Raw genomic sequence first — 17,500 nt, forward strand, 5'->3', positions numbered from 1 at the left:
CACACTTCTGGTTTTTCCCCATTAATAATTTCCTCGCCATGGCCAAACCATTCGAGATATCAAAAATCCACTCGTAACGGAGCATCCTCAATGTCTTGACTTCATGCTGACCGAGATCGGTGGCGATCGGATGACTTCTGTTGGAGGAGTATATCAAATTCTAGAGCATGCGTTTTTTTAGCCAACTTTCGGTTGGGCAGAGCTAAAGACGTACATAAGGAAGTCGTTCGGCCCGGTAAGCTTTATATCTTTACTGTAAAAAAGACTTTTCTTACTTTGTATTTTTGTCTTGTTTCTAGTCAAAATATCTAAAAATTCTTACATTCAGAAACATTTACTAGACAAGTACAAATTGTTCTCTTGTTTTGTGAAAAAATAACTCAAAATAAAGAGAGTTTTTGCTTAAAATAAGATCAATAATCTGCCAATGGGGTGAGAAAAATAATCTTAATTCAAACAGAAAACAAGATTGTTTTTCTCACCCCATTGGCAGATTAGTTATCTTATTTTAAGCAAAAACTCTCTTCATTTTGAGTTATTTTTCCCCAAAACAAGACAATTACTTTAGCTTGTCTAGTAAATAATTCTTGTTTTGAGAATTGTTTGATATTTTGACTAGAAACAGGACAAAAATACTAAGTAAGAAAAGCATTTTTTGCAGTGTGTACAGAGATTTATACATGCATGTGCTAGTATGTATTCATGATTTCAGATTCCGTACAAAGGCTCGTTTACCAGCTTTGGTCCGGCTCTAATGGCTGCAGATTCTGACCTGAGTGCAAATCTCCAGGAGTTTTTGAGCATGTTTAGGCCCCAAAAAGCCCCCAAAACCTTGAACAAAAATAAAGAGCTTGAGCCCTAAAATGAGGGAGACAGTCATAAGCTGTTAGGAAATGTTGAAACGGATGTTTAAGCCTGCATTTGATTTGGTCATTTGGAAGTTATTGGTGATATTAATAGATTCCAGTCTTCTGTCCTTCACAAAGTGGAAGAGAAGAGCTTTTCTAACTGTGCTTAAACTCTTGAGTAAAGCAAAAAGATCTGTGCTCAAACGAGTGCCTTAAATATGATGTTAAAAATGTGTGGCTTTAGAATAATGTACTCTCTTATGAGACCCAATTAATGTACTGTATCTTACCCAGCAATCAGCGGTTGTGAGCTGACAGCAGGGGACGGATGAGTTATGGCTCTGTGAATCTGGATCTGGTGTAATTACAGCACAGAGACAGGAATGGAATCAGGAAGGACCACGGAAAGAGTCCATTTTCCAAGAAGACTGGAAATATACGAGATCAGCCAGAATAAGCTTACACTGGGTCAAATGTGTGAATCATAAACACCTGATATTAAAGATGTCATGAACTGGCTTTTAAAAAATGTTATACTGTTTTCTGAGGTCAACTAATGGCGTTGGTGTGGTTTTTACATTCAAAAACATCATAACTAATCAGTAATGGGCTATTTTCTACACTGGTTTTGAGGCTCTCTCCTGAACGCTGGGGTCTGATGGGCGTGTCACTGGAGACTTGGAAGTAAACGCCCACGGCTAGGATTGGATAAGATTTGCATATTTAATGAGCTTCAGCTCTCCTGTGAGTTCACATGAGGGATTGTTTTGAAAGCGGCACCGGAATGATTCTCTCACAGGGCTCGCTAAACGTCTTTATCAGAGAAACACAATGATTTATTGATCATCCGCCATCCATAAGTGCGAACCACACACACACACACACACACACACACAGAGCGTGCCCTTCAAATATCAAATATCTTACATTTGGTAGCCTGTCTGGAAAACACTCCCCAGGGACGTTGGGCTTTGTGAGCCCTGCCCCATACATGTCCAAATCTGATCCCAAATTGCAATGAACAAACAAATAAAGGATTCTCCAGCCTGTGACAGCGTGCTAAGGTATGCAATCCGTTTAGCTCCACTTAGGCCATTTATCAATATGTCTCCTAAAATACCTGATTATTATTATTATTACCTTTGTTTGACAAGGTAAGATTAGGTTGCAAAATGTCATGTGGTGCGTCAATGATTCAATGAGTCACTCATAAAGACTTCACTTGTTTCATTACTGGATGAATCAGTGTTTTTGAACAAATCTCTTGAGTGAATGATTCAATGACTCACTCATAAAGTGTCACTTGTTTCAGTACCGGATGAATCAGTGTTTTTGAACGAATCTCGAGTGAATGAGTCAATGAGTCACTCATAAAGATTTCACTTGTTTCATTACTGGATGAATCAGTGTTTTTGAACAAATCTCTTGAGTGAATGATTCAATGACTCACTCATAAAGCGTCACTTGTTTCAGCACCGGATGAATCAGTGTTTTTGAACGAATCTCGAGTGAATGATTCAATGACTCACTCATAAAGACTTCACTTGTTTCATTACTGGATGAATCAGTGTTTTTGAACGAATCTCTTGAGTGAATGATTCAATGACTCACTCATAAAGCGTCACTTGTTTCAGTACCGGATGAATCAGTGTTTTTGAACAAATCTTAAGTCCATCATTTCTGTCAATCGCTGTCATTCAGGAATAAGATCATATAGGTGTCTGAATCAAGATCGCTACCTTTTATCGATTAATCATGCAGCTCTAATTGAAAATTAAAGATATGGCCACAAACTTTCACGGCCACTGCATAAAAACCTTTATAAACACACTTGTTCACTCCATCTGAGCTGCAACACAATGACTTACTGAAACAAAGAGAAGCATATGAGAGAGCTGAGCCTTGGACAGAAGCATCTGCTAATGCATTTACCAGCTCAAGTCTTCCTCAATCTTGGCCGAGCTGCAGCGTGGCATTTCTGGCAATATCACCACAATCCCAGACCCCAGACATACTTCACCGATCTTTAGTTCAGCTAATAGTGCCGTACTCGTGTAAAAGTGGGTGGGCTGTAAAACACACAATCCATCCCACCATCACAGCAAATCTGAAGAGCCAGAGCTCAGGCAACAAATAAAAACAGCCCATATCACTTCACAGATGGAAGATTCATGCACATTCGCTGAATAACTCAGTCTATCAAAGGCATATTATTAGGCAGTGTAAACTGTCCACCAGCAGAGTAATAAATAACTACCTTAATATGAAACAGCAGTCTGAGAGAAAACTGTAAAAGCGGTTTGAACATTTGAACATTATGAGGGAAATGCAAATATTTCAGATCATGCATTTCAAGGTCACTAATCAGATCATGTGCATTAAAGCAGAAAAATGCAAACGTCTCTAAAATGGTCGGACAATAAACTGAACATTTTGTATTTCATTTATAATACACTGCAAAATATGCTTTTCTAACTTAGTATTTTTGTCTTGTTTTTAGTCTAAATGTCTAAAAATTAGTATTTACTAGACAAATAAAAGTAATTGTCTTGTTTTGGGAAAAATAACTCAAAATGAAGAGAGTTTTTGCTTAAAATAAGATAAATAATCTGCCAATGGGGTGAGAAAAATAATCTTAATTCAAACAGAAATCAAGATTATTTTTCTCACCCCATTGGCAGATTATTTATCTTATTTTAAGCAAAAACTCTCTTCATTTTGAGTTATTTTTTGCCCGAAACAAGACAATAATTTTTGCTTGTCTAGTAAATGTTTCTTAATGTAAGAATTTGTAGATATTTTGACTAGAAACAAGACAAAAATACTAAGTAAGAAAAGCATTTTTTTCAGTGTATTTGATGCATTATATAATTTGAGAATCATGTGCATTAACGTATAAAATGCGAAAACAGAAGCTTTTCTCTAGAGCTGCTCTTGTGTGGTGATTCCTGCGCCTCATGAAGTGATCAGCAGACAGACTTACGGCATGCATCCGCAGCAGCACCTCCTGCTTCTCCTTACTGAGCTCCGAGTTTTGTTTGCTGAGCTCCGAGTTTTGGTCCTCCAGCTGCCGGATGCGGGCCAGAAGCCGGTCGGATTGCTCCTGGGCTTTCTTCAGCTCGTCTCGGTCCCTCATCGCTGCCTGAGATCTGGGCTGCAGTGGATGGACCTGAGCGGAGGAGAAAAAAAGTTTCTTCAGTCACGATAGAGCCCCTCCTGCCCCTGATACTGTTCCACTACAACTCTCTGGATCAAACACACGCACACGCACGCATGCACACACACACACACACACACACACACACACACACACACACAAAATCACACACAAACTGCTCCAATGCACTGACATTAGGATAAAAAAGTCAAGAGGAAAAAACATGAATAGGACTGCATTAGGCAGTAGAGAGGCCGCCTGTTAAAGTAATCGTGTGAAAATTCATATGGCATGGCATTGATGACAGCCGTTATAAACTACAGGTGACAGAGTCTGTCTACCAGGTCATGGTACACATTATATACAAATCTATAAGCAAAGGTTTTAGCATAAATATTTTGATAGATGTTGTAAACTAAAGATAACTATGTGAGTTGAATGATGAGGGCAGAATCTCACTGTATACACTATATTTCCAAAAGTGTTGCGCCGCCTCTACACACACCTGAGCTCCCCATTGTTAACCCGTGGGGTTTAATCTGGAGTCGGCCCACCCTCTCTAACAGCTCCAGCTCTTCTGGGAAGGCTTTCCTCAAGGTTTAGGAGTGTGTTTATGGGGATTTTTGCCCATTCTTCTAGAAGCTCATTTGTGAGGTCAGGCACTGATGTTGGACGAGAAGGCCTGGCTCTCAGTCTCCGCTCTAATTCATCCCAAAGCTGTTCTATCGGGTTGAGCTCAGGACTCTGTGCAGGCCAGTCCAGTTCCTCCACACAAAACTCCTCATCCATGTCTTTATGGACCCCCGTCACTCAGTTTGCAAACCCCAGGTTTACACAGCAGATGAATAAACAAGAGCTAAATATTAAATAACTCATATTTTAGATAATGAATGTGCATGTGACATGATGCCTTTCTTTCCTGTTTCTGAACGATTCAGTTGATTATGAAAGGTATTTTTTTTTTTTTGCTTAAACATTTAATTATTGCGTTAAAATCATCTGGTTCAATCACATGTGTGTCTGGTCTGGCTTTTTTTGGTAATACAAGTGAAAAAAATCAACTTTATCCAACATTTGTAAATTGAATGTTCCACTTGTTGTAGCTGAACAAAAATAGCTCATTACTGTCTGATATTACAAAGTCTTGCACATTCAGAGAAAATAACTCACTCCGTGTTGTAAAATAAGACAGAAAGGCAAACTTCAGCTCACAGCTTGTATTGTAAATCTAGAGAATATTTGATTAAAACGATTTGATTTATTCTGTTGAGTTGCACGAGCGGATGTTTTTGCATCAACATTAGCTTCTGCCTCCATCATGAGAGCTTTTACAGTGATGTCAATCACTCTTCTCATCTCAAATGTGCAAGATTCAACAAGCAATTCTGGAAGATTTCTAGTTTCTTGGAAGGAAAACCAGATGTGAAGTAGTTTTCCAAAACATACTCAAAAGCTTTAAGAATAAAGGAGGAATTTCTGCTGACGCTCGAGCCAAAATGTCTGTGGAAAATTAAGAAAAACAATCCCAGTCTTATCTCTGAAAACAATCTGATGTATGATTTGTGGACATGTTATTAAAGAGGAAAATGCCCATTTAGATCATCAAAGTGCACTTCAAACTTCAGCTATAATCTGTGACCTAACAGCAACCTTTCCAGCGAGTCTTCATAGTCAGAACAATTATTTGTGTGAATGCTCTTCAGTCCGACACAGAGAAAGCCTGCGGGTCTCGGGAATGAGAGCGTTTGTGTCGGGAAGTTTACATGTTAAGACCTGAGAGGAGGACATAGACTGTCACAACACACTAATTGCATTATTTGTAAGATGAAGTACTTTCAATCATCTCCATTTTGCATTAAATACTGAGTTAAACACAGTTCCTCTGGCTGAAGTCTGAGCACATTCCTGCCTTCACACTCAATTGTTCAAGACCCAGATCATGAGCAGCAGTTTTCCAAATAAATTTGTTCCCCTACACTGCATTCAAGCTCTACCGAGGTGACACACACACACACACACACACACACATTTGTTTTTGTGAAATGCGTTTTTTTACTGTACAAGCCGTATTTTCTACCCCCCTACACTGCCCCTAAACCTACCCATCACACACACACACACACACACACACACACACACACACACACACACACACACACACACACACACACACACACACACTCTGGTCTTGGTCTCGGCCCTCTCCGGTCTTGGTCTCGGCCCGCACTGGTCTTGGTCTCGGCTCACGCTGGTCTTGGTCTCGGCCCGCGCTGGTCTTGGTCTCGGCACACGCTGGTCTTGGTCTCTCCCCTCTCTGGTCTTGGTCTTGGCCCTCTCTGGTCTTGATCTTGGCCCTCTCCCGCCTTGGCACACTCCGGTCTTGGTCTCGGCACACTCTGGTCTTGGTCTTGGCACACTCCGGTCTTGGTCTCGGCACACTCTGGTCTTGGTCTTAGTCCTCTCCAGTCTTGGTCTCGGCCCGCGCTGGTCTTGGTCTCGGCACACGCTGGTCTTGGTCCTCTCTGGTCTTGGCCCTCTCTGGTCTTGGCCCTCTCTGGTCTTGGCCCTCTCTGGTCTTGGCCCTCTCTGGTCTTGGTCTCGGCACACGCTGGTATTGGTCTCGGCACACGCTGGTCTTGGTCTTGGCCCTCTCCGGTCTTGGTCTCGGCACGCGCTGGTCTTGCTCTCGGCACGTGCTGGTCTTGGTCTCGGCCCTCTCTGGTCTTGGTCTCGGCCCTCTCTGGTCTTGGTCTCGGCACGCGCTGGTCTTGGTCTTGGCCCTCTCCGGTCTTGGTCTCGGCCCTCTCTGGTCTTGGTCTCGGCACACGCTGGTCTTGGTCTTGGCCCTCTCCGGTCTTGGTCTCGGCACGCGCTGGTCTTGCTCTCGGCACGCGCTGGTCTTGGTCTCGGCCCTCTCTGGTCTTGGTCTCGGCCCTCTCCGGTCTTGGTCTCGGCACGCGCTGGTCTTGGTCTTGGCCCTCTCCCGCCTTGGCACACTCCGGTCTTGGTCTCCGCACACTCTGGTCTTGGTCTTGGCCCTCTCCGGTCTTGGTCTCGGCATACTCTGGTCTTGGTCTCGGCACGCGCTGGTCATGGTCTTGGCCCTCTCTGGTCTTGGTCTTGGCCCTCTCCCGCCTTGGCACACTCAGGTTTTGGTCTCGGCACACTCTGGTCTTGGTCTCGGCCCTCTCCGGTCTTGGTCTCGGCACGCGCTGGTCTTAGTCTCGGCACGCGCTGGTCTTGGTCTTGGCCCTCTCTGGTCTTGGTCTTGGCCCTCTCCTGCCTTGACACACTCTGGTCTTGGTCTCGGCACACTCTGGTCTTGGTCTTGGCCCTCTCTGGTCTTGGTCTTGGCCCTCTCCCGCCTTGGCACACTCAGGTCTTGGTCTCGGCACACTCTGGTCTTGGTCTTGGCCCTCTCCGGTCTTGGTCTCGGCACGCGCTGGTCTTGGTCTTGGCCCTCTCTGGTCTTGGTCTTGGCCCTCTCCGGTCTTGGTCTAGGCACACGCTGGTCTTGGTCTTGGCCCTCTCTGGTCTTGGTCTTGGCCCTCTCCGGTCTTGGTCTAGGCACACGCTGGTCTTGGTCTTGGCCCTCTCTGGTCTTGGTCTTGGCCCTCTCCTGCCTTGGCACACTCTGGTCTTGGTCTCGGCACACTCTGGTCTTGGTCTTGGCCCCTTTCTGGTCTTGGTCTCGGCACGCGCTGGTCTTAGTCTCGGCACGCGCTGGTCTTGGTCTTGGCCCTCTCTGGTCTTGGTCTTGGCCCTCTCCGGTCTTGGTCTCGGGACACACGCTGGTCTTGGTCTTGGCCCTCTCCGGTCTTGGTCTCGGCACGCGCTGGTCTTGGTCTTGGCCCTCTCTGGTCTTGGTCTTGGCCCTCTCCGGTCTTGGTCTCGGCACACGCTGGTCTTGGTCTTGGCCCTCTCTGGTCTTGGTCTCGGCACACGCTGGTCTTGGTCTCGGCACACGCTGGTCTTGGTCTTTGCCCCTCTCTGGTCTTGGTCTCGGCCATCTCTGGTCTTGGTCTTGGCACACTCTGGTCTTGGTCTCGGCACACGCTGGTCTTGGTCTTGGCCCTCTCTGGTCTTGGTCTTGGCCCTCTCTGGTCTTGGTCTTGGCCCTCTCTGGTCTTGGTCTTGGCCCTCTCTGGTCTTGATCTTGGCCCTCTCTGGTCTTGGTCTTAGTCCTCTCCAGTCTTGGTCTCGGCCCGCGCTGGTCTTGGTCTCGGCACACGCTGGTCTTGGTCCTCTCTGGTCTTGGTCTTGGCCCTCTCTGGTCTTGGCCCTCTCTGGTCTTGGTCTCGGCACACGCTGGTATTGGTCTCGGCACACGCTGGTCTTGGTCTTGGCCCTCTCCGGTCTTGGTCTCGGCACGCGCTGGTCTTGCTCTCGGCACGCGCTGGTCTTGGTCTCGGCCCTCTCTGGTCTTGGTCTCAGCCCTCTCTGGTCTTGGTCTCGGCACGCACTGGTCTTGGTCTCGGCCCTCTCCGGTCTTGGTCTCGGCACGCGCTGGTCTTGGTCTTGGCCCTCTCCCGCCTTGGCACACTCCGGTCTTGGTCTCCGCACACTCTGGTCTTGGTCTTGGCCCTCTCCGGTCTTGGTCTCGGCATACTCTGGTCTTGGTCTTGGCCCTCTCTGGTCTTGGTCTTGGCCCTCTCCCGCCTTGGCACACTCAGGTTTTGGTCTCGGCACGCGCTGGTCTTGGTCTCGGCACACTCTGGTCTTGGTCTTGATCTTGGCCCTCTCCGGTCTTGGTCTCGGCACGCGCTGGTCTTGGTCTTGGCCCTCTCTGGTCTTGGTCTTGGCCCTCTCCCGCCTTGGCACACTCAGGTTTTGGTCTCGACACACTCTGGTCTTGGTCTCGGCCCTCTCCGGTCTTGGTCTCGGCACGCGCTGGTCTTGGTCTTGGCCCTCTCTGGTCTTGGTCTTGGCCCTCTCCTGCCTTGGCACACTCTGGTCTTGGTCTCGGCACACTCTGGTCTTGGTCTTGGCCCTCTCTGGTCTTGGTCTTGGCCCTCTCTCGCCTTAGCACACTCTGGTCTTGGTCTCGGCACACTCTGGTCTTGGTCTTGGCCCTCTCTGGTCTTGGTCTCGGCACACTCTGGTCTTGGTCTCGGCACACTCTGGTCTTGGTCTTGGCCCTCTCCGGTCTTGGTCTCGGCACGCGCTGGTCTTGGTCTTGGCCCTCTCTGGTCTTGGTCTTGGCCCTCTCCGGTCTTGGTCTCGGCACACGCTGGTCTTGGTCTTGGCCCTCTCTGGTCTTGGCACACTCTGGTCTTGGTCTCGGCACACTCTGGTCTTGGTCTTGGCCCTCTCTGGTCTTGGTCTTGGCCCTCTCCGTTCTTGGTCTCGGCACGCGCTGGTCTTGGTCTTGACCCTCTTTGGTCTTGGTCTTGGCCCTCTCCGGTCTTGGTCTCGGCACACGCTGGTCTTGGTCTTGGCCCTCTCTGGTCTTGGTCTCAGCACGCGCTGGTCTTGGTCTTGACCCTCTTTGGTCTTGGTCTTGGCCCTCTCCGGTCTTGGTCTCGGCACACGCTGGTCTTGGTCTTGGCCCTCTCTGGTCTTGGTCTCGGCACACGCTGGTCTTGGTCTCGGCACACGCTGGTCTTGGTCTTGGCCCTCTCTGGTCTTGGTCTCGGCCCTCTCTGGTCTTGGCACACTCTGGTCTTGGTCTCGGCACACGCTGGTCTTGGTCTTGGCCCTCTCTGGTCTTGGTCTTGGCCCTCTCTGGTCTTGATCTTGGCCCTCTCTGGTCTTGATCTTGGCCCTCTCTGGTCTTGATCTTGGCCCTCTCTGGTCTTGGTCTTGGCCCTCTCTGGTCTTGATCTTGGCCCTCTCTGGTCTTGATCTTGGCCCTCTCTGGTCTTGATCTTGGCCCTCTCTGGTCTTGGCCCTCTCTGGTCTTGGTCTTGGCCCTCTCTGGTCTTGATCTTGGCCCTCTCTGGTCTTGATCTTGGCCCTCTCTGGTCTTGGTCTTGGCCCTCTCTGGTCTTGATCTTGGTCCTCTCTGGTCTTGGTCTTGGCCCTCTCTGGTCTTGGTCTCGGCACACGCTGGTCTTGATCTTGGCCCTCTCTGGTCTTGGTCTCGGCCCTCTCTGGTCTTGGTCTTGGCACACTCTGGTCTTGGTCTTGGCCCTCTCTGGTCTTGGTCTTGGCCCTCTCCCGCCGTGGCACACTCTGGTCTTGGTCTCGGCACACTCTGGTCTTGGTCTCGGCACACGCTGGTCTTGGTCTCGGCACACGCTGGTCTTGGTCTCGGCAAACGCTGGTCTTGGTCTCGGCAAACGCTGGTCTTGGTCTCGGCACACGCTGGTCTTGGTCTCGGCACACGCTGGTCTTGGTCTCGGCAAACGCTGGTCTTGGTCTCGGCACACGCTGGTCTTGGTCTCGGCAAACGCTGGTCTTGGTCTCGGCACACTATGTTTTTTTAAAATATCATAGAGTTGTTTGTGGTGGGGTAAATTAAATGCGATATGCGGTGACGTCTCAATCGTGTTGCATTGTGGTATATGAATCTGCCTGAAGTGAACATATGAAGTAGACTCGCTCACTCGGTCAAAATCGAGGGAACAAGGGTCTGTCCATATAAACTTCGCTTGTCCACTTCATGAAGAGGAACGCACTTCAAAATGGCGGTGAGGATTCCCCCGAGGGGAAGTGCTTAGGGAAGTTTGCAAGTGCGTGTCTTAAAGTGGAGTGGAACGCGGCCCCAGACGGAGTACCGAAGGAAAATTAACATTGAGCGGAAGTGCGTAGGAGGGCGGAGCCAGGCTAGTGTTGTCACGGCTTTTTATGAATATAAACTACGTAACTTTCAAAATTAAGTTTCTCATCAATAATTGTACCCAAGTATTTAAAATTTGACACCTGCTCTACGTTTTTCCCTTTTATAAAAACTGGTTTAAATACAGAGGTGGTACCGCATGCACTACAGTATTTACTGTACTCATCTATAGTGCTACTGTGATTATACTTGTCCAGTGTCCGTCTCCTTCATCTCTCTCCTCTTCCTCTCTATGATTCATTTTCCACAGCACATAATCCCCCGTGGCCCTAATCATATTATCCCGAGATTATGATTGGTGTCATCCGTTTTGCACATGGATAAATGTGTGTTATTTGAGTTCACACTTCTCTCTCTCTTCCATTATTAGGCAGATTTCCATCAAGAATCGGAGACGAGAGAAGATCTGCATTCAGTCCAGGTCAAAAAAAGTGGTACATGTTGCAAAATGCATATGTGTTTGTTCAAATACACTTCTAAATGCAGATTATAAAGTCGTGTTGCGCTGAGAGCAGATGTTTCATGCGTGATTTACTAGACATGCAGATATTATGACATCATCCATGTTGCAATAACCTCATTAGCCAATCCAAAACCATCTCAACTCTGACAGTCAATAATACACTAGATAATTACTAAAGCATTTGAATCACATAATAATGTAGTTAAATACTTTATAATAATGTTATATTACGTGTGCATGTATAATTTTAAACATGTTAATCTTCAATCTTAACTCAGCATTAGTCTGAGCTCCCTCTGATCGGGACTGAACTGTTTACATTCCTGAGGAACACGCGTGACTGTTCACCGGCGTGTGTGTGTGTGTGTGTGTGTGTGTGTGTGCGTGCCTCACAAAAAGCAGAAAATACAGCGTCTTACGTGTGCCAGCGGCTTGCTGTGGATGGCGATGATGGGACGGCACTGGTGGAAGTCAGTCTGGATCACACACACTTTCTTCTCCATCCTCAGTACAAGCACACACTCCCCATCCTGAGTGAGGCGTCTGTTACCTGAGTCTGATCCGCGCTGAACACACACACGCACGCTGAACAGGGGGAGGAACTACAGCACAAAAAGAAAACACCCAGACTCCCCCCCCCCCCCCCCCACACACACACACACACACACACACTTAAGCAGGTCAAGAGTTCAGCCTCTCCCAGTGTGATGAATGACAGCACATCCTCTGCTTGTTCTCTCTGTCTCTCTGTGTGTGTGTGTGTGTGTGTGTGTGTGTGTGTGTGTGTGTGTGTGTGTGTGTGTGTGTGTGTGTGACAAAGGCAAAGATATCTGACCATCTTACACAGAACTGCGTTTGTATATTAAACCATTTCCTCTGAAACTCACACTCACTCTCACACAGACTCTCAATCTCTCTCTCACACACACACACACACTCTCACACTGACTCTCAGACTCACACTTACACTCTCACACATACATCTTTTCACACACACTCACTCACACTTACACTCACACTTGTGCACTCACACACACTCTCACTCACACAGTCTCACTCACACACACTCTCACTCACACACTTACACACACACTCTTGCTCTCACGCACTCACCCTCACGCGCACTCACACTTGTGCACTCACACAGTCTCACTCACACACACACTCTTGCTCTCACGCACTCACCCTCACGCGCACTCACACTTGTGCACTCACACACACTCTCACAGTCTCACTCACACACACTCTCACTCACACACTTACACACACACTCTTGCTCTCACGCACTCACCCTCACACAGTCTCACTCACACACACTCTTGCTCTCACGCACTCACCCTCACGCGCACTCACACTTGTGCACTCACACACACTCTCACAGTCTCACTCACACACACTCTCACTCACACACTTACACACACACTCTTGCTCTCACGCACTCACCCTCACGCGCACTCACACTCGCTCTCACACACACGCGCGCTCGCTCACTCTCACACTCACTGACTCACACACTCACTCGTGCACACTCGCTCACACACTCACTCATGCACTCACCCTCTCTCTCACACACTCACTCGTGCACGCTCTCTCTCTCTCTCTCTCTCTCTCTCTCACACACACACACACACACTCACTCTCAATCACACTCTAACTCTCACACACACACACACACAGACACACACACTCACTCTCAATCACACTAACTCTCACACACACACTCACACTCAGACACACACGCTCACTAACACACTGACTCTCAAATTCACACTCTCACACTCACTCTCACATATACATCCACTCACCCTCACACACACTCTCACACTTACACTCACACTTGTGCAATCACACACACTCTCACTCACTCTCAAACACACACTCACGTACTCTCACTCTTGCTGTTCTGCACTCAGACCCTTACTAACACGCACTCACTCTCACACACACTCATGCGCTCACACACTCACTCTCACACACTCACTCGTGCATTCAATCTACACGCTCACTCGTGCACACTCACACACAATCATACTTACACCCTCACACTTACTCACTCACTCACTCACACCCTCACTCTCTCTCTCTCTCTCTCACACACACACACACACACACACACACACACACACACACACACACACACACACACACACACACACACACACACACACACACACAGCTCAATCAATAACTCAACTGTTCTTTTACAGACGGGTGTAAACCCAGGGAACGTTGTGTCAAGGTTTAAAGTTATGAACAAAAACTCTTCATCATTGCCAAGGTTAATACTTTATAATCACGCTGAGTTTATTAATTCTTAAGTCGTTGTGATGTCCCAGATTAAGACATGAATCACTGCTTTAGTGTTTATTGCACAGGCAAACATCTAGAACAACAATTTATGAACATCTACAGCATAATTCCCATTACACAGATTAATAAACTTCATTATGCAGTCTCACACACGTGTGGCGCCATCTACTGGGCGTACAAATGAACTTAAACCATGTTTACATTCACAGCAAATGCATTAAAACAATTATAGTGTTAGAAAACATACACAATTAAAATGCCAAAAACAGATTTAAGAACTAAAAATGTATATAAAATGTCAATATTCATTAATACAAATATAAAAAATATAAAAAAATACAACCTAGCCTGCTTTTGTTAAACAGGCTTTGGAAAATGATTGATTGTTTGTGTATGTATAGGAGTGTGTGTATTAGTGAGTGAGTGAGTGTGTGTGTGTGTGTGTGTATTAGTGAGTGAGTGAGTGTGTGTGTGTATTAGTGAGTGAGTGAGTGTGTGTGTGTGTGTGTGTGTGTGTGTGTGTATTAGTGAGTGTGTGTGTGTATTAGTGAGTGTGTGTGTGTGTGTGTGTGTGTATTAGTGAGTGTGTGTGTGTGTGTATTAGTGAGTGTGTGTGTAATCTGTGTTTAATAGGATCACTCTCAGCTGATCCAGTCTTACATTAATCTCATATGGTGAATGGCAGCAGGTGCCACTCTTATTTAACACACACACACACACACACACACACACACACACACACACACACACACACACACACACACACACACACACACACACACACACACACACACACACACACACACTATTCTCCTCTGTACACCACGATATTCTTGTCTGTTTCGTAAATTTTGACCTCGTACAGGCTGTCCGGCGGGAGAAGTTTGGCCATGCTGTCCCAGATAAAGACGGACAGGTTTTCTGTAGTGCTGCATGAACCAATGATCAGAAATGTGACATAAAAATCCACACATCATCACCATGACCATCATCATCATCACCATCACCATCACCATGACAATCATCATCATCACTGATATCATACCTGACAATGTCAGTGAAGTACGGGACATCCCGGTCCAGGTTCTTATGGTCCAGAGGTTTCATGATGGCCTCCTAAAAACATTGTTTTATATTTGAGGAACAATATATAAAAGAATTCAAAAGCCTATTAAACATAACATTCATATCCAGGTAAACTGAGACGCTTGGGAGAAAATGATCCTATATAACTATATTAACATTTTATACAAGTCTTCTTATTTCATACCTCAATATATTTCTTCAGGTCGGTCAGATTCATAACCATCCCCGTCTTACTGTCGATCTATGAAATAACATAGAGGGTTATTTTACACACACACACACACACACACACACACACACACACACACACACACACACACACACACACACACACACACACACACACACACACACACACACACACACACACACCCTAAACCTACTGCATTTGTGCTTTTCTCATAAAAACTCCTCCTGTGTGATTTATAAGCCTTTTGTAAAGTGGGGACATGGGTAATGTCCTCATATTTCACCCTCTCCTGTAATACCTGTGTCATACCCATGGCATTATACACATTTGTGTCCTCATATGTCACAAAAACACACACACACACACACACACACACACACACACACACACACACACACACACACACACACACACACAGATATTACTGTGACCTGACATGATCATGTCATACCTTTCCTCGAACCGTCACTTCAACTAGAAAACAGAAACATCATAATCAGCCATGAAATATAATAATTTCTAATATGATCATAGTCCCCATGCACATATAACTGCTCTCACCTTTATAGTTATGACCGTGGCCATTAGGATTATTGCATTTTCCAAACACTTCTTTATTCTCCTCATCACTTAAATATTTGCTGAAATAAATACAAATGAATAATAATAATAATAATAATCATAATACATTCTGTGTAAATAAATGCATTTGACAATAACTTAAGACATTTTTTGGTCAAATAAAGGTTTTTAACTATAGGATATATAACTAAACATACAGCACAATAACATGTTATATGATGATTATTACAATTACAATGTAAAAGGGCATTCAGAATATTTTATACAGTCTTTTTGTTTTGAAGACACAGCGGTCAGATTCAACAGAAATGAGCAATATGTGAACCAAATACATAAATCTCACATTTAGACAGTCGGCTTAAAAGTTTTTTGAGTGTATATCTCACAAGAGACAAATCAAATGTGTAGTCATTGCATGACCACAACTGTCATGGTCCTCCATACCTGTTTGTTTGTTTGTTTGTTTGTTTGTTTGTTTGTTTATTAAGATCCCCATAAGCTCCTGACATACCAGTGTCTATTCTTCCTGGGGTCTCCTCAAATTACATTCTACATCTACAAATTACAACCGATACAGAACCGATACTGTACAAATCCTACTGTAGTTGAGTCACGAAATGTAGTTTTAACAGTTTATAGGTGAGAATGTCATTCTTTACAGCTCAAATATGAGACTCATGTGTGTGTAGAGAGTGGCTAAACATGAGATATCATTTATGCGTGGTGCATCAAACGGGCAATCTTTGATTATTAATTAGTGGTCGACCGATATTGATGTTCTTTAAATAACCGATACCGATTATTTGCATGCTTATGTGCCGATAACCGATATATAGAACCGATATATATTTATATATATATAAAATCGATATATATATATTTATATATATATATAAAATCGATATATATATATATATATAAAATCGATATATATATATATATATATATATATAACTGATATAGAACTGATATATATATATGGTAAATGGACTGCATTTATATAGCGCTTTTATCCAAAGCGCTTTACATTTTGCCTCACATTCACCCATTCACACACCGACGGCGATGTCAGACATGTAAGGCGCCATCCAGCTCATCGGGAGCAGCTGGGGTTAGGTGTCTTTCTCATGGACACTTCGACACTTGGTCAGGTGGAACCGGAGATTGAACCACCAACCTTCTGGTTTGTAGACAACCTACATGAACCACTGAGCCACTGCCGCCCCATATATATATAGAACCGATATATAGAACTGATATATATATAGAACTGATATATAGAACTGATACATATATATATATATAGAACCGATATATAGAACTGATATATATATAGAACCGATGTATAGAACTGATATATATATATATATAGAACCGATATATAGAATTGATATATATATATAGAACCGATATATAGAACTGATATATATATATATATATATATATATATATATATATATATAGAACCGATATATAGAACTGATATATATATAGAACCGATATATAGAACTGATATATATATATATATATATAGAACCGATATATAGAACTGATATATATATATATATATATATAGAACCGATATATAGAACTGATATATATATATATATATATATATATATATATATATATATATATATATATATATATATATATATATAGAACCGATATATAGAACTGATATATATATATATATATATATATATATATATATAGAACCGATATATAGAACTGATATATATATATAGAACCGATATATAGAACCGATATATGTATACATACATATATATATATATATATATATATATATATATATATATATATATATATATATATATATATATATATATATATACAGAATTATTAGGCAAGTTGTATTTTTGAGGATTAATTTTATTATTGAACAACAACCATGTTCTCAATGAACACAAAAAACTCATTAATATCAAAGCTGAATATTTTTGGATGTTTTAGTTTTTAGTTTGAGCTATTTTAGGGGGATATCTGTGTGTGCAGGTGACTATTACTTTGCATAATTATTAGGCAACTTAACAAAAAACAAATTTATACCCATTTCAATGAT

At 44.3% G+C, this 17,500-nt stretch overlaps 2 protein-coding genes across 2 annotated transcripts in view; both read right to left on the reverse strand.

The window, feature by feature from the left end:
- The window catches only part of LOC137056136 (putative uncharacterized protein MYH16), a 79,411-nt gene extending 67,602 nt beyond the window's left edge, over positions 1-11,809 (reverse strand). Inside the window, exons 1-2 of the mRNA XM_067430121.1 lie at positions 11,669-11,809; positions 3,832-4,017 (exon numbers count right to left, since the gene is read on the reverse strand). Of these exons, the coding sequence (XP_067286222.1) occupies positions 3,832-4,017; positions 11,669-11,752 (270 nt within the window). The 5' untranslated portion in view covers positions 11,753-11,809. The remainder of the gene's footprint in view (positions 1-3,831; positions 4,018-11,668) is intronic.
- Positions 11,810-13,528: 1,719 nt separating this feature from the next.
- pts (6-pyruvoyltetrahydropterin synthase) overlaps positions 13,529-17,500 on the reverse strand; it is a 7,236-nt gene continuing 3,264 nt past the window's right edge. The window contains exons 2-6 of the mRNA XM_067430031.1: positions 15,397-15,476; positions 15,287-15,309; positions 14,830-14,886; positions 14,605-14,675; positions 13,529-14,488 (exon numbers count right to left, since the gene is read on the reverse strand). Coding sequence (XP_067286132.1) covers positions 14,365-14,488; positions 14,605-14,675; positions 14,830-14,886; positions 15,287-15,309; positions 15,397-15,476 — 355 coding nt within the window. The 3' untranslated portion in view covers positions 13,529-14,364. The remainder of the gene's footprint in view (positions 14,489-14,604; positions 14,676-14,829; positions 14,887-15,286; positions 15,310-15,396; positions 15,477-17,500) is intronic.

This window comes from Pseudorasbora parva, chromosome 21 (assembly GCF_024679245.1).
Source record: "Pseudorasbora parva isolate DD20220531a chromosome 21, ASM2467924v1, whole genome shotgun sequence".
NCBI classification, from domain to species: domain Eukaryota; kingdom Metazoa; phylum Chordata; class Actinopteri; order Cypriniformes; family Gobionidae; genus Pseudorasbora; species Pseudorasbora parva.